This window comes from Larus michahellis, chromosome 4 (assembly GCF_964199755.1).
Source record: "Larus michahellis chromosome 4, bLarMic1.1, whole genome shotgun sequence".
NCBI lineage: Eukaryota > Metazoa > Chordata > Aves > Charadriiformes > Laridae > Larus > Larus michahellis.
Window position 1 is genome coordinate 28,183,186 of NC_133899.1, and position 15,864 is coordinate 28,199,049.

The 15,864-nt window shown below is 46.3% G+C and overlaps 1 protein-coding gene across 3 annotated transcripts; it reads left to right on the top strand.

The window, feature by feature from the left end:
* The first annotated feature begins 773 nt into the window (after positions 1-773).
* Positions 774-15,589, top strand: DACT1 (dishevelled binding antagonist of beta catenin 1). 3 transcript variants are annotated; one of them, XM_074583676.1, is made up of 4 exons: positions 774-1,277; positions 3,440-3,572; positions 5,166-5,321; positions 7,725-15,589. In XM_074583676.1, the coding sequence occupies exons 1-4, from the start codon at positions 933-935 to the stop codon at positions 9,467-9,469; spliced, it is 2,379 nt and encodes a 792-aa protein (XP_074439777.1). In that variant the 5' UTR covers positions 774-932; the 3' UTR covers positions 9,470-15,589. The 3 variants fall into 3 exon arrangements, with proteins under 3 accessions (XP_074439777.1, XP_074439775.1, XP_074439776.1); XM_074583674.1 differs by having other exon boundaries at positions 796-1,277; positions 7,611-15,589; XM_074583675.1 differs by having other exon boundaries at positions 796-1,277; positions 5,166-5,228; positions 7,611-15,589.
* Positions 15,590-15,864: the final 275 nt, after the last annotated feature.

Consider the following 15,864-nt stretch of genomic DNA (forward strand, 5'->3'; position numbering starts at 1 on the left):
GCAAGAAAGAGCATTTCATTGTGCTCATAATGTCCGTGAGAGCTGCTGTATGGCTGGCTCACATCTTTCCAAACAAACCCCATATTGTGAAGGGCTCGCTCAATGCTTTCTTCTTCCTCTTCCATCCTTCCCCCCAGAACATCATCTGGAGCTTGGGTTTTGCACTATTTCAATACTAACATTTTTCTTTTTTTCTTCAACATCTCCATTCCACCCCCCCACACCACTTTCCACTACGTGCCAATTGAAAACCTAATTGCAGATCCCTTGCTGCAATTAGTCTACATGCTGTTATGAAGCTCACTTCATTATGGCTTTTTTTGCCTAGTGGACTCAAAAGGGCTTTGAAGCAGCACCCCTCTAGGGCTTTGATCCTCGTGCCTCCGCCACGGCCAGCACCCTGCTGCTGCCACGTTCTCCTCTGCTTTCCACCTTTCCCCACCCTGTCCTTACATCCTCATCCCTTCGTGCCAGCATGTTTTCTTCCCAGACGCATCATTTATGCTCCGGTTTCGGCGCCGGGCCGGACGAGCGACACGGCACCACAACGTGCTGCCGATGGCCCGTGACTACGCCGCGCGTGGGCTCCCGCGGGAGTTTTTGGAGCGGTCAGCGGACAGCACGCCCGCCTCCCCCACCGCGCCGGGCTCCACGCTGGGGGACGATGGAGGCGCTGGGCGGGAGTAGGAGGAGGCGGAGGAGGAGGAGGAGGAAGGGGACCGCGGGCGTGGAGCCGCCGCCGGGTGGGGAGGGAGGGAGGGAGGGAGGGAAGGGAGGGGAGGAGAGGCGGTCGCGGGGCCGCGGCAGGCGGGGAGGGAGCCGGGCGCCCCGCGGCCCATTCGCGACCGCGGCGGCGGCGGTATCGCGGGGCTCGGCGGCGCTTGGCCCCCCGCGGCCAGGGCCTGTCAGCGGTGGGCGACCCCTCCCCTGCCATGAAGGCGAGCCCCGCGGCAGCCGCCGCTCCGGCGGCCGGGCCGGGACAGGCGGGGGGGCCGCGGGAGCCCGATGCGCGTTGGCGGGAGAAGGGCGAAGCGGACGCGGAGCGGCAGCGCACCCGGGAGCGGCTGGAGGCCACGCTGGCCGGGCTGGGCGAGCTGGAGTACCTGAGGCAGCGGCAGGAGCTGCTGGTGAAGAGCCTCCTGCTGCGGCGGCCGGCGGGCGCCGCGCCCGGGGCGCAGGGAACCGGCCGCGGGGAAGCGCCGGGCGAGGGTCCGCCGCCGCGCAGCCTGGAGGAGAAGTTCCTGGAGGAGAACATTCTCCTCCTGCGGAGGCAGCTGGTGAGCGGGGGGCGGCCTGGGGGTGGGGGTCGCCGGGGACGCGGGCGTGGGGCGCCCGGGGGACGCGCGCCGGTACGCCGTCCCTGCGGGGCGGTGTGAGCCGCGGGTGGCTCGCCCCTCCGCGGTCCCCCGGAGGGTGCATGCCCACGCCGCTGTCACGCCGGCACGGCGTCCCGGCCGGGCGTGCAGGTGAGGCGGGGAGCGGCGTCTGCCGGGGGACGGACGGGCCTCCGTGGGCTGCGGCGAAGCGGTGGCAAATCGGTGGCGGCCGGGTTTTGCCGGCGTTTCGCTCGTGGCCGCACCGTTCCCTGGCGGTTTCCCGAGCCAGGTCGGCGGTCCGACTTCCATTCAAGGCGAGAAAGGCGCTGCCGTTGCCTTGAATGGAAGTTGGGAGCGAGCTCCTGGGCCGCAACCCTGAGAGGGAGTAACGAGCGCTGCGGCACGGGCAGGATCAGGCCCTTAAAATAAGGGATGCTTTTGTTGAAGGACGCACTTTGTAGCTGATGTGGGAAGAGATGGAGGGCGGCATGAAGCAGCAGATCATTTTTCAATGAAAATAGCATACAGCTGTGCCTGGCGGTCTTTGTGCACAGCTCAGCATTTGCTTTCACCCGGGGAGAAGTTCGACTGCGTGATTTATTTGCCTGATTTCTTCTTTTCCCCAAACCCTCCATTCCTGCCCACCTTTTTTTTTTATTCTTGTTAGCCTTTTGGTGCAGTTAATTTCTGATTATTTCCTTCTTGAAAAGATAAAAATAAATTATTTCACTGCTGAGAAGGGGGCTGGCTGCCGAAGAGACGTAGTGAAGGACCAGGGAATCATTACTCAAAAAACCCCCGGGGATTTGTAGTAGCACTTTAAATTGTGCACTTGACATTGCAGATTGGAACCAGATGCCATGCTTGCTGGGGGAGGGGGGACACTGGTGGCAGTGGGTTTTGCAGTGAGTTACCTCCTGAACCTATCACCTCTGCCAGTCTGGCTCCCAGCCGGCTCCTGGCTGCCGTCAGAAATGTGGGAGAAGGCTTGGGATCGCCCCTTTGGTTCTCCAAGGATGGTGTGAAATGCCAGCACATCTTCAAACAGCCTTGCTAATGCTATTAGCATTTACTTTGCCCTTGCCTGAGGACTGGCCCACCCTAGGGGAAAGGTTGTCCTTGATTTAATGGATTTAAAACTAGTCCAGTTATGAGCATCAAAACTCTTTGTGCTGAGCGTTATCAGAGCACCACTGGGCACCAATCAAATGATGCACTTAAAAAAAACCCACAAAAGATAAACCTTCCCCCTGCCTCCCCCACTTTCCCCAAAGCCAGGGAACAATTCCAGGGTATGAAGCTGAACAGATGATGAATAAGCAACATTATAATACACGCAGGGAAACTGATTGCGTTGACCAGGGGTTAATGAGTGCCTTACAAAATAATTTCTTATTGCTTATTTAATGCCATCAAATTACCTTCATAAATAGCCCTAAAATTCATCTCACAGCAATTTTATCCAATTGTAATGGGAGAAGAGCAACAATTCCTCTTCCTTCCTGCTGTACAGCAAAACTAATAAAAGGGCCATGATCCCAGCCCTGAGAATCTTGCTGTCTATATAGGAGACTGTAAGTTCATAATGTGCAGGCGAACAAGGCGGTTCCCACACTTCAGACACTTGTTGGCAGAGCTGTTTCATCCCATTGTGTGAACAGATGTGATCTTTGACTAACGTCACTGTGGTGGTGAAGTCACTGTGGTGGTGAACGTCCCCTATTACACTGGCAAAGCTGTCCTTTCACTGAAGTAGCCCGTTTCATGTGCACAGGTCTGGTTTGACCATATCAGCTTTGTTGTCACAGCTGGGGTCCTGCAAAGGAGTGCTTTGCCAACATAGCATGTTGGTCTTCCGAAATTGTGGAGCGTGCTCCCTAGGTAGAACTGCTTGGAAGAGACCGGAATGAAGTGCCTGCATAATTCTTCAGTTAAGTTTTTATCCAGAGTATCTAGAATTTCAGGGCTTTCTTCTGATTTGGTTTTAGGTTTTTTTTTCTTTATAGAAAAATATAGACAAAATATTTCCATGACGCTCAGATGGAGAAGGGTGATTGTCTTTGGAACCCCTTCAGGTCTGCCCCACTGAAGGAGCTGATGTTGATTGTCTTCTTGTTTTCCAGAACTGCTTGAGGAGGAGGGACGCCGGCCTGCTAAATCAGTTACAAGAGCTAGATAAGCAAATAAGTGATCTCCGCCTGGACGTGGAAAAAACGACAGATGAACACCTTGAGACAGACAGTCGTCCAAGTTCAGGTAAAGCCAATATTCAGCAAAATGGAGCCTCCCTTGGTACCTGGACTTAAACTGACTGTAGTTTTCAGTGCTACAACAGTAAATTTCTATAGCATGTTCACATTCTGATAATTAAGTCTACTAGCAAAGTACCTTCCACTGGAAAGGTTGCTGTTTGTAGAAAACATATTCAGAGGAGCATTTCAAGCTCAATTAGATTTTTAGTGTTTGGGGCATTTTTTTTTTCCACCCACAAATTAGTTCAAAAAGTTCTAATTCTCTTGCATATAAGGAGGCTGCAGAAAAAATGGTGAAAGGAAGCACCAGCAAGCAGGAGGAAGATGTCAAAATTGATCTTACAGCCAGAAGGGAACATTGAATCAAACGACTTAATACCACATATGTTTAATTTCATCCCATTCTAACTGTGTTGAAGCCAGTAAGTGGTATTTATGAGGAAGCTTTCCTAGAGGCATCTAGACTTGTTCTGAAGACACTACAAAGTGGAGAATCCTCCAACTTGCAAACGTAAAAACCATTGCTAATTTCTAATCTGAATTTGACTTGTTCCATCCCTGATTTTTTTTATATGCTTTTGTCCTATAGACTGAGATCTTTTCTAGTTCCCAGCTTTTTCTCCTCTTGGAGGTGCTATACAGTATAATTCCTGACTTTTTTGATGAGCTAAACAGGTCAAGTTCAGTAAGTCATTTGTTTTAAGGCATTTTTCCAAGCTCTTGAATAGCTTTATGGCCCCTTTCCCATTTTTTAGCTTTGTTTTAAGTGTGCTGGAGTCGAGGACTAGGTATACTTTTCCAATGTCTTTCTTGCCAGTGCTGTATAGACTGCTGAAGTCATTTCCCTATTGCTATTCATTAGTCTCTTTGTACATCCAACAATCTCATTAGCTTTTTTTGCCATATCATTAAGCTTGATTGAGCTGCTTTTCCACGCTGACTAAGTCCTTTTCGGGATTATTGTTTTCCACAGTGCATCCCTATTCTGTAGACGTGCCCTGCATTCCTTTTTTCTAAATTTAAACCTTGATTGCGATATGTCGTATTTTTCTTGAGTAGACCCAGTTTACCAAGAAATAAATTTTTCCATGTCTGCACATTATTTACCATTTTATTCTTTCCTGTCATCCACTGTTTGTCTCCAAAACTTTGATGAAAATAATGGATAGCATTGGGCCCAGAACTTGGTAAAAATTTTGTAGTTCATTAGTAGCTGGAGAGTTTATCTTGGAAGTATAATACACTATTAAATGAATGGGGTGTCAAACGCAGCCTGGATCCTTCTTGCTGAAATCTGAAAACCCCTGCAAAGGTTAAAACCCCAACCCCTGTAAAGGTTAAAAAAAAAGTTCAAAATTTCATATGCTAAATAAAGTTCTACTTTTTTACTTCTAATTTCTTTACTTTTAAACGGAATCCTTCATACCAATAAGGATATTACTAAATTGTGCAGGTTTTTGGGTGACTGAGTGAAATCCCATAACTAATTGCAATAGAGTAAGCCAACATAAACATGAGCTTGACTGCCTTTCTAGAGACACAAATGGTAACTTTGTACAGACATAACTAATATAAATCCAAACTCTTATTTTTATAGGGTTTTATGAGCTGAGTGATGGAGCTTCAGGATCGCTCTCCAATTCATCTAACTCTGTCTTCAGTGAGTGTTTATCCAGTTGCCATTCTAGCACTTGCTTTTGCAGCCCTTTGGAGGCAACACTGAATATCTCAGATGGACGCCCTAAATCTGCAGGTATAGTAAAAGCAGGTCGAATACATCATACTCCAGGAGGTGGCTTTGGCTTTGGAAATACTGCCTCAGGAGTATCTGGGTTGGATTAACCCTTCTTCCTTTCATTTGATGTATTGTGCTCTGAAAAGATTCCAGTGCCTATCACATACATGGGTCACGAGACAGGACTGTTTGCCCTCCACTACTTCAGCCTTTCATGTGAATACGTCACTGTAATCACATGAAAATAAGATGTGAAAATATGACAGCTGCTTTACCCAGTAGAGGGCAGCGGTACCTATACACACAAACACATTAGTCAGCTGATTTCTTATGGTTTCCTTTAGAAAAGCATTTTTACTAAATAGCAATAACGAAAGATACCTCAACAGCCATGTCCTCATTAAAGTGACAGAGCGGGGAGCAAGCTTTAGAAGGTCAGGGTGCACGTCAGTCTGTTTGTAGCAGTCATTTTGTCAGTTCTGATTGTCCTCAACCCCTAGGTGACCACGTTGTGGTGTGTCATACTACATTTATGTAGTATAGACAAATAGACATCATGAACAGGGAAAAGTATTTTGTCTTTTTGGCGGAGAGCTGTTGAATTTCCTTTGACGCCAGGCTGAAGATGCAAGCCTTAATGTGTGGGACAGTTTAACAGGAGGTCTGTTGTCCAGAAAGGACACTTCAGTAGGAGTTTTGTGATCAAGTATTATTGGTTGCAGCCGTACTGATTCAAAAGCCTTAGTTCATTCTGGGCTGTGGAGGAGACTCCTAACCATAGCATTTCCAATTTCCATTCTGCTCTTTACAGTTAACTTACAGTGATTTTTGTTTGTGAATTGGAGACAAAATAATTCAAGTTCTTTTAACTCTAACGTGGGAAAATACAGCCTGGGATACATTCATTCCGAGATGCTGAGAAGTCCTGTAAGTTTTCCTTTGAGCAGCTTGAAGTAATTTAATGCTCCTTGATGTAAGGTATATGTGATCTTCATCAGCCATTCATAAAAGGAAAAACATACATAAGGATTTCCAGCAGATTGCATTGCTGTTTTTTTCTGTATACATCAGAAAAACCTAAAACTCATTATTCATACTGTTTCACTTTTAGAGATGAAATTTCACAAACTGGCACTTTTCAAAGAAGTGTTTTTATCAACATTTCCTGACTCTGACATAGAATTTAGGAAAAGTGGGAAAACTGTCAAGTTCTTCCTCTCCTGCTCACGCAGGAACATCATCTCTATCAGCCAATTTCATCAACGTCTGTGAGACCTCTTTTGAAATAAGCCTTAGATAAGTGACGAGCACTGAGCATTCGAATTTGAGTGCCTGGCTGAAGTTTCTAGCCCAAGGGTAGAAAACAGGACTGACTGACAGTGATCTAGAAGGATCTTTTAGATTGTATCCCTACCCAAGAAGGACAGGGGCACCATAAGCTTAAGAAAATAATAATCTTAGGTGCTTGGATTGAAGCCCTACTAAGATCACTTACCTCCCAAGTAAGTGCCTGAACCATTAAATCTGACTCATGCATCCTGAAATGCACTGGATTTCTCTTACAGAACTCTCTTCGCAGAGCCAAAGCTAGGGTGTCAGCTGGATTGACCTGCACTCCTTGTACTTGTGTGGAAAGATGAGCCTATTTCCCAGTCTTTAACCCTTTATTGCTCAAAAGGAGCATCTGTTATTAGCATTGTTATAAAATAATTATGATGATAATAGTAGTAGTAATTATAATAATAACAACAACAAAATTAAATATGGATTTTTTTGACGCAAGATATGCTTGAAAAAATATGGAAGTGAAATTTGTCAATTAGCTGAAAGAATTCATTGCAGTCTTGTCTATATTTTTTATGTTTCCCATTGGATTTAGTGAAGTAAAATACAAAATTCATACATGCTGAGGCCCACAGTGAGTTTTAGAGGTGCCCGTGTAGCATATAAACAGAAGAGACCCTTACAGACTTCTGAGTGGCTTGGAAGTAAAATAGGAAGCTGTTAGCAACCTAGACATGGGTTTGAAACCAAAGTAAATGTTCTCATTAGGGCTGTCATTTTTATGTTTTTTAACCATGTAGTCATATTGGGGCAAATCCTACATAGATGCAGTTACAAAGAGACCCACGGAAGAATAGTGATGCTTTTATATTGCTTAAATGGCATCCCTGGTTGCAAGTTTTCTGCTGTGGCATAAGCATTGCATCATATGGGTAGATGGGACCAGAGTCCTTGATGGCACATGAAAAACATAGCAGAACTGTCCCTGGCAGGCTCTCTAAACTCTTCTAAAATGCCTTTCAGATCTCATAGGCTGGATGGACTATAATAAGGAAGGCCAGCATGAGGACCAGACTGCAGGCTCTGTCTGTCGCTATTTGTCCACACCGCACTCAAATTCCCTCGATGTCGTTGCAGATGTACATCCAAAGTACCAGTGTGATCTGGTGTCTAAAAACGGAAATGACATCTACCGGTACCCCAGCCCACTCCATGCAGTAGCAGTGCAGAGTCCCATGTTTCTTCTCCCTGTGACTGAAAACCCCCAGCAAGAAGAGGAGCAGCTTGGTTGCAATATTAGCGATGTTTGCGCTGGATCTGAAACGGACTCGGGAAAATGCACCAACACCTTTCTCCCACAAGACTCCTGGCTGGCGCCATGCCCTTCCACCAGCAAGAGGATAGACAGTTACATCTTAAGCCTGGTTCAGAAAAAGACGCATGCGGTAAGGACTAACAAACCCAGGACAAGTCTCAACGCTGATCCCACCAAAGGGATCTTGAGGCATGGAAGCATGTGCATCAGGCAGCCTGCAGGGGTGGTGGCTCACAGTAACATCATGAACCTGAAGAGCTCCAAGCAAGGATGCTTGCCTTCTGGTGGTACCACCGCTCTGGACCACACGGCACCCTCCCCATTAAAGCAGAGGCTGAGGGAGCCGGCTGTCGAGCAGCTGGAGAGTAGGAAGGCACCTTTGCCAGCGGCTCTCCCGCCTGGTGTGGCAGGTGAACTTCAGAGCAAGCACCTGCCACGGGGTGTCAAACTGGCGCCTGTGGAGCTCAACCCCAGTGCAGTGGCCGCAGCAGGGGACGTCCCCAAGGAGAATGGCCAGCTCTTTGCCGTGTCTCCCAAAGAGAGCCCAGGGAAGCCCGTGGTACTGCAGCCGGAGAACAGGGTCAGCCAGCCTCCCAAAAAAGTCCTGCAGAAGAGCAACTTGCAGGCAACTCACTCCTCGTCGTCTGCTGTCGAGGAGAGGCCCACGCTGGATTTCAAAAGCGAGGGCTCTTCCTCCCAGAGCCTGGATGATGGGTTGCTGGTGAATGCCCAGTACATACCAGCCCAGCAGCAAAGCGTGAAGCTTCACAAAGGCACCCGAAACGTCAAGATTTTGAAAAGCTCCGCACTGAAACACAGGCCCCACCTTGCCAATGGGCTGGAAAACAGTTTGCAGACCTTGCGGGAGAAAACCAAGCTGGCTGGCAAGAAATGCCGCTTTCCTGAGGAGTTGGATACAAATAAGAAACTGAAGAAGCCCTCCTCGCGGGGGAAGAGGGGCAGCGGCTTGCAGCTGGAGTCAGGCCTCCAGAGTCGGCAGACTGGCCTGCACAAATCCTCCGTCCGCTCCCACGGGCATGGCCGAGAGGTTGTGGTGGCCAAGCCTAAACACAAGCGGGCCGACTACCGCCGGTGGAAGTCGTCGGCAGAGATTTCCTATGAGGAGGCCCTGCGGAGGGTGAGGAGGAACCGACGGGAAGGTGTGGGGGTCTACTCGCAAGTCCCCCTGCCCTATGTCAGCCCGTATACCTATGTGGCCAGCGACTCGGAGTACTCGGCGGAGTGCGAGTCCTTGTTCCACTCCACCGTGGTGGACACGAGCGAGGACGAGCAGAGCAACTACACGACGAACTGCTTTGGAGACAGCGAGTCGAGCCTGAGCGAGGTAGAATTTGTAGGGGAGAGCACGACCACCAGCGACTCTGATGAGAGCGGGGGCCTTATTTGGTCTCAGTTTGTCCAGACGCTCCCCATCCAAACAGTTACAGCGCCGGAGCTGCACGAAAATGCAGCAAAGGCCTTTGTCAAAATCAAAGCCTCCCATAACCTCAAGAAGAAAATCCTCCGCTTTCGGTCGGGCTCCCTGAAGCTCATGACAACTGTCTAGTGAGGTGACTTGGTGGAATGTATCTGCTTCTGCTTTCAGAAGCAAGGTGCTTTTGTGTACATATTTCCACGGTTTTGTTTTGTTTTTTTTTTATACAAGTATTTAAAGCTTGAGGTAAATTATGTCACTCGTCTTCAGAACTTGGGTGGATACTAGTGCCTTTTATGTGGAAATAAAAGACCGTATACTCATTTTTTTAAAAAACATAACAACGTAACACTGCCATTTGACTCGTGAACAGCCTCCAGTGCATGGTATCAGAAGGCTTTGAAAAAAGGCTAATGTTTCTGGAAATGGATCTTGCCTAGTTTTTCCAGTTCTGGGTCTTACAGAGAGTATCGACAGCTTAAGGTCATGAGGTTTTAGGGGATAAGGGGGAGGGAGTGTGGGTGGTCTTCATGTTTTTGCTTGTCCCTTTCTGCTGCTCTGTTGCCACGTCTTGAACTTCTTCCTCCTGGTAGTCTGGCGTCTTGGATTTTCCTTTTTTTTTTTTTTTTTTTCTTTTCCTGTTGATTCTCTTCTTGAAACTCATCCCTGTCATCCCCCAGCCTTCCCCCAGCAGGAAAGGGCTCCTGTTCAATCTGTCTCCAAGGTTAAGTGGCCTTCTCTGGAGTGCACTCTGCTCTGATATCCTGGGAGTCCCGCTGCGGATGGCAGTGGTGTTTGGAGTAAACTGTTGGGGCAGCTGACCAAGGCTTAGTAACTTCAGTATATTGTGTAAAACTGCTTTTGAAAAAGAAAAAAAAAACACGTATGCATGTCACGTGCATGAGTATCAGTAGTTTTAATATTCCTGTTGATGTCCAATTTACTGTACATCATCAATGGTTGTTTATATATATATCTCATTGTGTAAATTAATATAACGCATCATACGCTGTAATAAACAGTCTGTTTTAATACTTTTTTAAAGTTTGTTACATTGATGCAGACCCAGTGAATGGTTTTACATTGGCATTGTCACCACTTAGAAGTCTCTTTGATGTGACCTGATAGTGTTGTCTGCATTTAGCCATGCAGGAAACGGAGCAAGTTTAAAATGTTGCTGTGGATGTGACTTGTGCTTTGAGGGAACTAGATTGTCATGGCTTCTCTTGTTCTTCACATAAGTTGCATTCTTTTTTTAAGGGCAAGGTGGGATTTAGGAGCTCAGAGGCATCTTCAGGTTGTTGCTTATGGGCAGCTCATGTTGTGGAGCAGATGAAAATATTAATATTAATATCAATCCTTCTCACTGTCAGGGTGCTTGCAGGCTTTGGTTGGTCCAACACAGGGGCAGACGGTAGGTTTCTGTAACCAAATAGTTCTGTGTAACACAAAAGGTTTCCCTCTGAAATGTCCAGTAAACGTGTTCTGGGAGCTGGTCTGGGTGGAGGAGAGCATAGACTTGCTGTCCCTCATGCCCTGTTTAGGTATGGTGACTGACTGTATCACAACCCTCACAAGGTTATGGAAAGAAGTGATAATCGTGTCACCTACTGGTCTCTGTCTTAGTCTCTTTCTTCTTATAGGACTGGAGGTGAGTCTTTGCCAGCAAAGGAGAAAGGAGCTAACCGTAGACAGCACTGCTTCCCTTTGCAGCAACAGCTTTGAAGCTGCCTGGTGGGAAGGCTGGAGGCTTACGGTGCATGCACGTCTGATGGAGTAGGCCCAGAAGATGGGCTGGTTTCTGCAGGTTCATTTTCTGCTCTGGCATCAGTAAAGCGGTGGACATACAACTGGTGTGGAAGCTGTAACTGGTATCGATTTCAGGGGTTACGTGTGCAGTTTGTCCATTCCATAGCAAGATCTGCTGAGCAGACACCTTCCTTTGTAGTTCCTCTGTGTCCTTCCTGCCTGTCACCCACCTGAAAGGCAGCGCAGTTTTTTCACAGGTTTCCTTGCATTGCAAATGTGGGAAGGAGAGAGCCACCCAGAATTAAATGTTGCTGGGAGCAGTTTCTGAGACAGTGGTACTACAGTGGCAAATTTTATTTTTTGATCTGCAGTATAGTGAATCCTTACCTATAAAACGTCTCTCTCATATTATTTTTTCCTTTCTTTAATAGACGAATGTTGGTTTCTATAAGGGGTCTCACAGTATGGTCACAAGGTTCTGGATTCAGTGACCCAGAAAGTCCTTCTCCCACGATACAGGAAAAGCTGTAACTTGCCTTAGCTGCTCTCAACTCTCCCATTGCTTTAGACATGGAGGGACACATTCTATAGATATATGTATAAAAAAAATATATATATATTGATATAGATTAATTCATCGAAAAATTACTGGACAATGGCTGCCACTGTAGAGAGGGGAGAGAAGAAATGTTTGCTATTAAACATGGCATTACTGAGGCTAAGCAGCAGCTTAATACATTCCCGTTAATAACTGATGGGTGTTATATCAAACAAAGGGAATGTCAAGAAGCTTATCGAAGCTGGTAGTTTCTTTCCTAGAATATCTCTTAATCATGCTACATAATCTCTCTTTGAGCGAGAAAAACGTGCAAATCCCTGTAAATCTCCTCAAAGGTGTAGCAGAGAGGATCTTCAGACGCGTACTCTGTCTCTCGCTGTAAAGGAGCTGCTGGTGGGAAGACAAACCAACCAGTGGCTTTGGCATGATGAGTTTTTAATGGCAGTGCTATAGTAGGTTGCCTCACACCAGGTGAGGGAGGCTGGTTTTCAAGTGAGCTGCTGAATAGTTTCTTTTTATATAATTAAGTAAAAAAAAAAAAAAAAGAAAATAACCACCTAAATATCACTAAGGCTGTATCAGCTGCAACCACTGTGTTCTGCAGTACTCTTGCTGAAAAGCTTAATAGCATGTGGGGAAATGGGCTGATGCTATCTCCGTCTTAATTGCATCTGAGTCTTTTCATTTGGGGGAAGGAATTTTCCTTTTCTTACACAATTTAGGTAAGCATCCAAAATTCTTTAAACAGGGCTCATTTTTTCTTTCATTCATTTTTCTTTTCATTTCATTCATCCCCACCTGCCTTTTTTTTTTTTTTTTTTTTTTTTTAAATAAAAGACCTTAACGGTGCTGGAAAAGTACTTGATATGGTCCCAATACACGGTACACATTCTCTTTTCTGACTCTGATTTAGGAAATGCATCTAAGTAAGTATTTGTAACGTTAGGTTGAAAAACATCTAGTCTTGGAGACCAGTTATCTATCTGCCACTTCTTTAAGATACCTGCTTTCCAGCTCCACGGCCTTGAGTCCTTGCCACTGTATTTTTCATAATGTTTGTGTTTTAATTATCCCCAGTGTTTATGGTAGTCATTGGAAGTTTGAAGTGGGAATATTAGTCTTCAATGCGCTGGGCCCTATTTCAAGGTGGGGGCAGGTTGTGGTGGGGAGGTTTAGGATGAGCTACCCCCATGCTCCGTATGTAACTTGAGTGCAGGAAAGTACAGAAACATAAGCTTAACATGAAGAACAAGAGCAGATCCCTTTAGCTGGATTCCTTGCGATTCAGGTTAAATAGTGTCACCGCACATCTCTGAAGTGCCATCTTTCCCAGTGCAGGAATCAGCATTGCACACACAATGAGGTGCTGTCTGCCTTCCAGCAGGCTTTTTGGGTCTGTCTTCTGCTCCCTAACCCCAGCCACCAGCTGTGGGTCAGCAGATCATAAAGCAAGCTGTGTCTGGTGTGTGCGGGGCCAGAGAGAGGCCCTGGCATTGTGCCTAGACGTCCCAAATGTGTGGGGCGCCTCTTGTGGATATCATGTTTGTCATGAGAGATTCGATGTCGTGCAAGGATTTGGACAGCTGTGTCTGAAGGAAGGTGTCAATGGAGAGCCCCATAAATGGAGGGTCTGATTCTGATTCATATGTATTTTCAGGAGAGGCTGAAAGAGGAGGTTTTTCAGTCTGATGTCTAGATAGTTAAGTTGGACTGGGCTAAGCAGAGTCGTCTGAGGGATTCTGTCTCATTTCTTCCAGTACTCTAGATGATCAAGGCCACTATCAGCACTGCCAGTTGGTGAGGTGCTTTAACCATCTGGCCAAATCCTGCAAGAGCCTTAATGGGACAAGTGGTAAGCTCCCGTCCCCCAGCTTGGTTTTTGGCTTTCCATAGCACAACCCCTGCTTGCAGAAAGCCTGCAGGTCCCAACTCTGCATCTTTCCCTGTCCTGGGGCTTCAGAAGGAATCTGTCCATCCATTACAAATTTTCTCGTTTTCTTCTGGCTTTCATCCTGGATAAGGACTGACAACAGCTTCTCCCCGACAGAATCCTGTGCCTTCACTAATCCCAAATCAATCTGTTTGTTGGCTCAGAGAAAGGTCAGGTGCTCCTCAGATGGCGGCCAGCAAAACCATCCCTGAGGGATCTGCATCCCTTTCTGACACAAAGGGCAGCAAAGGCTCTTATTGGCTGTGATGGCCACTCTGGCAGATGAGTCACCACACTGCGCGTCTCTCCCTCAGCATGTGGTTTTTCTCATAGGAGGGAACAAGGATATGAACATTTTGAGGAAGCAGAAACAGCTATAGACATTTTTAATAACTAACTTCAGCATCTAGTATGTACCTTTGGAGGAGCCAGCAATAATAACATACAACTGATCTGCTAGTACAAAAAAATGAACCATTCTCAACTCTGCAATGTCCTGTGCACACTGCAGAGGATACAGACTGCAAGCCAATCGAGACAATTCATAAACCCCAAATCTATCTTTCAAACTTGCTTTTCTTGTTAATTTCTCTGAATCTCCAAGAATTGTGTTGAGGCGCCTCCCATGGCATTATGTTTCTTTCTCTGACTAAACATTACAGATGGACCACTGTGGTGAGAAACAATTACTCTGGGGTTTAAAAAAAATACTGCAATGCTGGAATGAGGGGAGACGTGTGGAAACAAGTGGGAGATCCGTTCAAAAGGGATAATAGAAAGTGCTTTTTTACATGGCAAGGAATTTTCTGCCCCAGGAAATATCAAGGCAGATATATCAGCAAGTTCAAAGGGGTTAGAGAAGGTAGGGAAGGATGTGTGCTCTACCAGCCCCAGTCAGTTACCATGGATGCTAGGACGAGTGTGAGATGAATAGACTGCAAATAGTGGCCAGGCTTGCATGCTCCCCCTAGAGATTGTCTTTTCCTGCCACTGTTGAAGCACCGTTAGCTGGAGGAGATGCACAATCACACTGACCCAGCAGACCATTTCCTTTGTTCCTATGATTTTGGTATAGCTGATGGGAGTTGTCTATGCAATTGAATTTCCTCAGTCTTTATTAGTCTTTTGTCATCCCAACTGCTGCTGAAGATGAGTTTTGCATTGCTTTGCAAAGAAATTCACTTTGCATGCTTGGCTGATGGTGGTGTGCATTTATTCAAACTATAGACATGTGTTTCTGGTCACTCGTCCTATGGCAAAATAATTTCATCCACCCTTTCACATGGGCAGTCTGTGCCAAAGTCCTCTGTTATGGTGAACATTGTCCCCCTGTAATGCAAACACTGTTAGGGAACACAGTCCATCTATTAGCATACTGTGCGAGTCACTGTTGGGCAGCGATTCTACATCCTGTAGTTGCTTCTAAATCATAGGAAAAGTTGAAGACTTGCAAACCAAATGAACCATCCTAGAGGGAGAGTGCTAGGCATCTACTACACCCTGCCTTGGGACTTTGCTGTCTTTGGAGAGTTTTTCTTTCCCTCTGACTGTGTCTACATTTGTGCTTTTGTTTGGAGCAGCAGAGCAGTCTGGAAGTGAATCCCCTGGTTGTCTCCACCTACTGTGTGTTGGTTTGGACAGTAGAGCAGTTTTGGTGCATGCTACCTAGATGCCTTTGGAATGCTAACCTAGATGGTCCACTCCAGCAAATGTGCTTCTACCTGGCTAGGGACATGGGGGTCTGAACCAGTGATGACTCCCTAGAATAGATTCCAGTCAAAAATGTGGACAAGTTTGGTCCGAATGACATTGTGGACCAGCCTAAATCTAGGCTGAAGTAAACAGTTGAACTGCGTATATTGTACTTATGGGGACCTCAGTTTGGATCTACTCCTTTTGTGCTGAATGACTTGTTAATGTAAACAAAGCCTCTCTCTCAATTAATGGCCTTTGTTTCTATGCTGTATTTCTTTAAGATCAATAAAGTACATTAACATTAATAACTTGATTTCATGGACCCAAGTTGTGAAAATCTGGCTTTTGTTTTTTTAAAAGGAATTGGAGTTGAAAATCCTGGGAACTTTCATGATGATACTGAAGGAAAATCTATATGATTTGGACTCTGACCTCACGATGTAATGGCTTTGTAAATTGAGTGTTCTGTCACAGGAAAGATTCAAGTCTTCTGTGGTCAAGGACAGGAAGCTGGAAAACTTGCAACCTGTTGAAAAATGTGTTCCCTGTGTCTCCTTGCACTATGTGAGCCTCGTGCATAATTATAATTTTTAT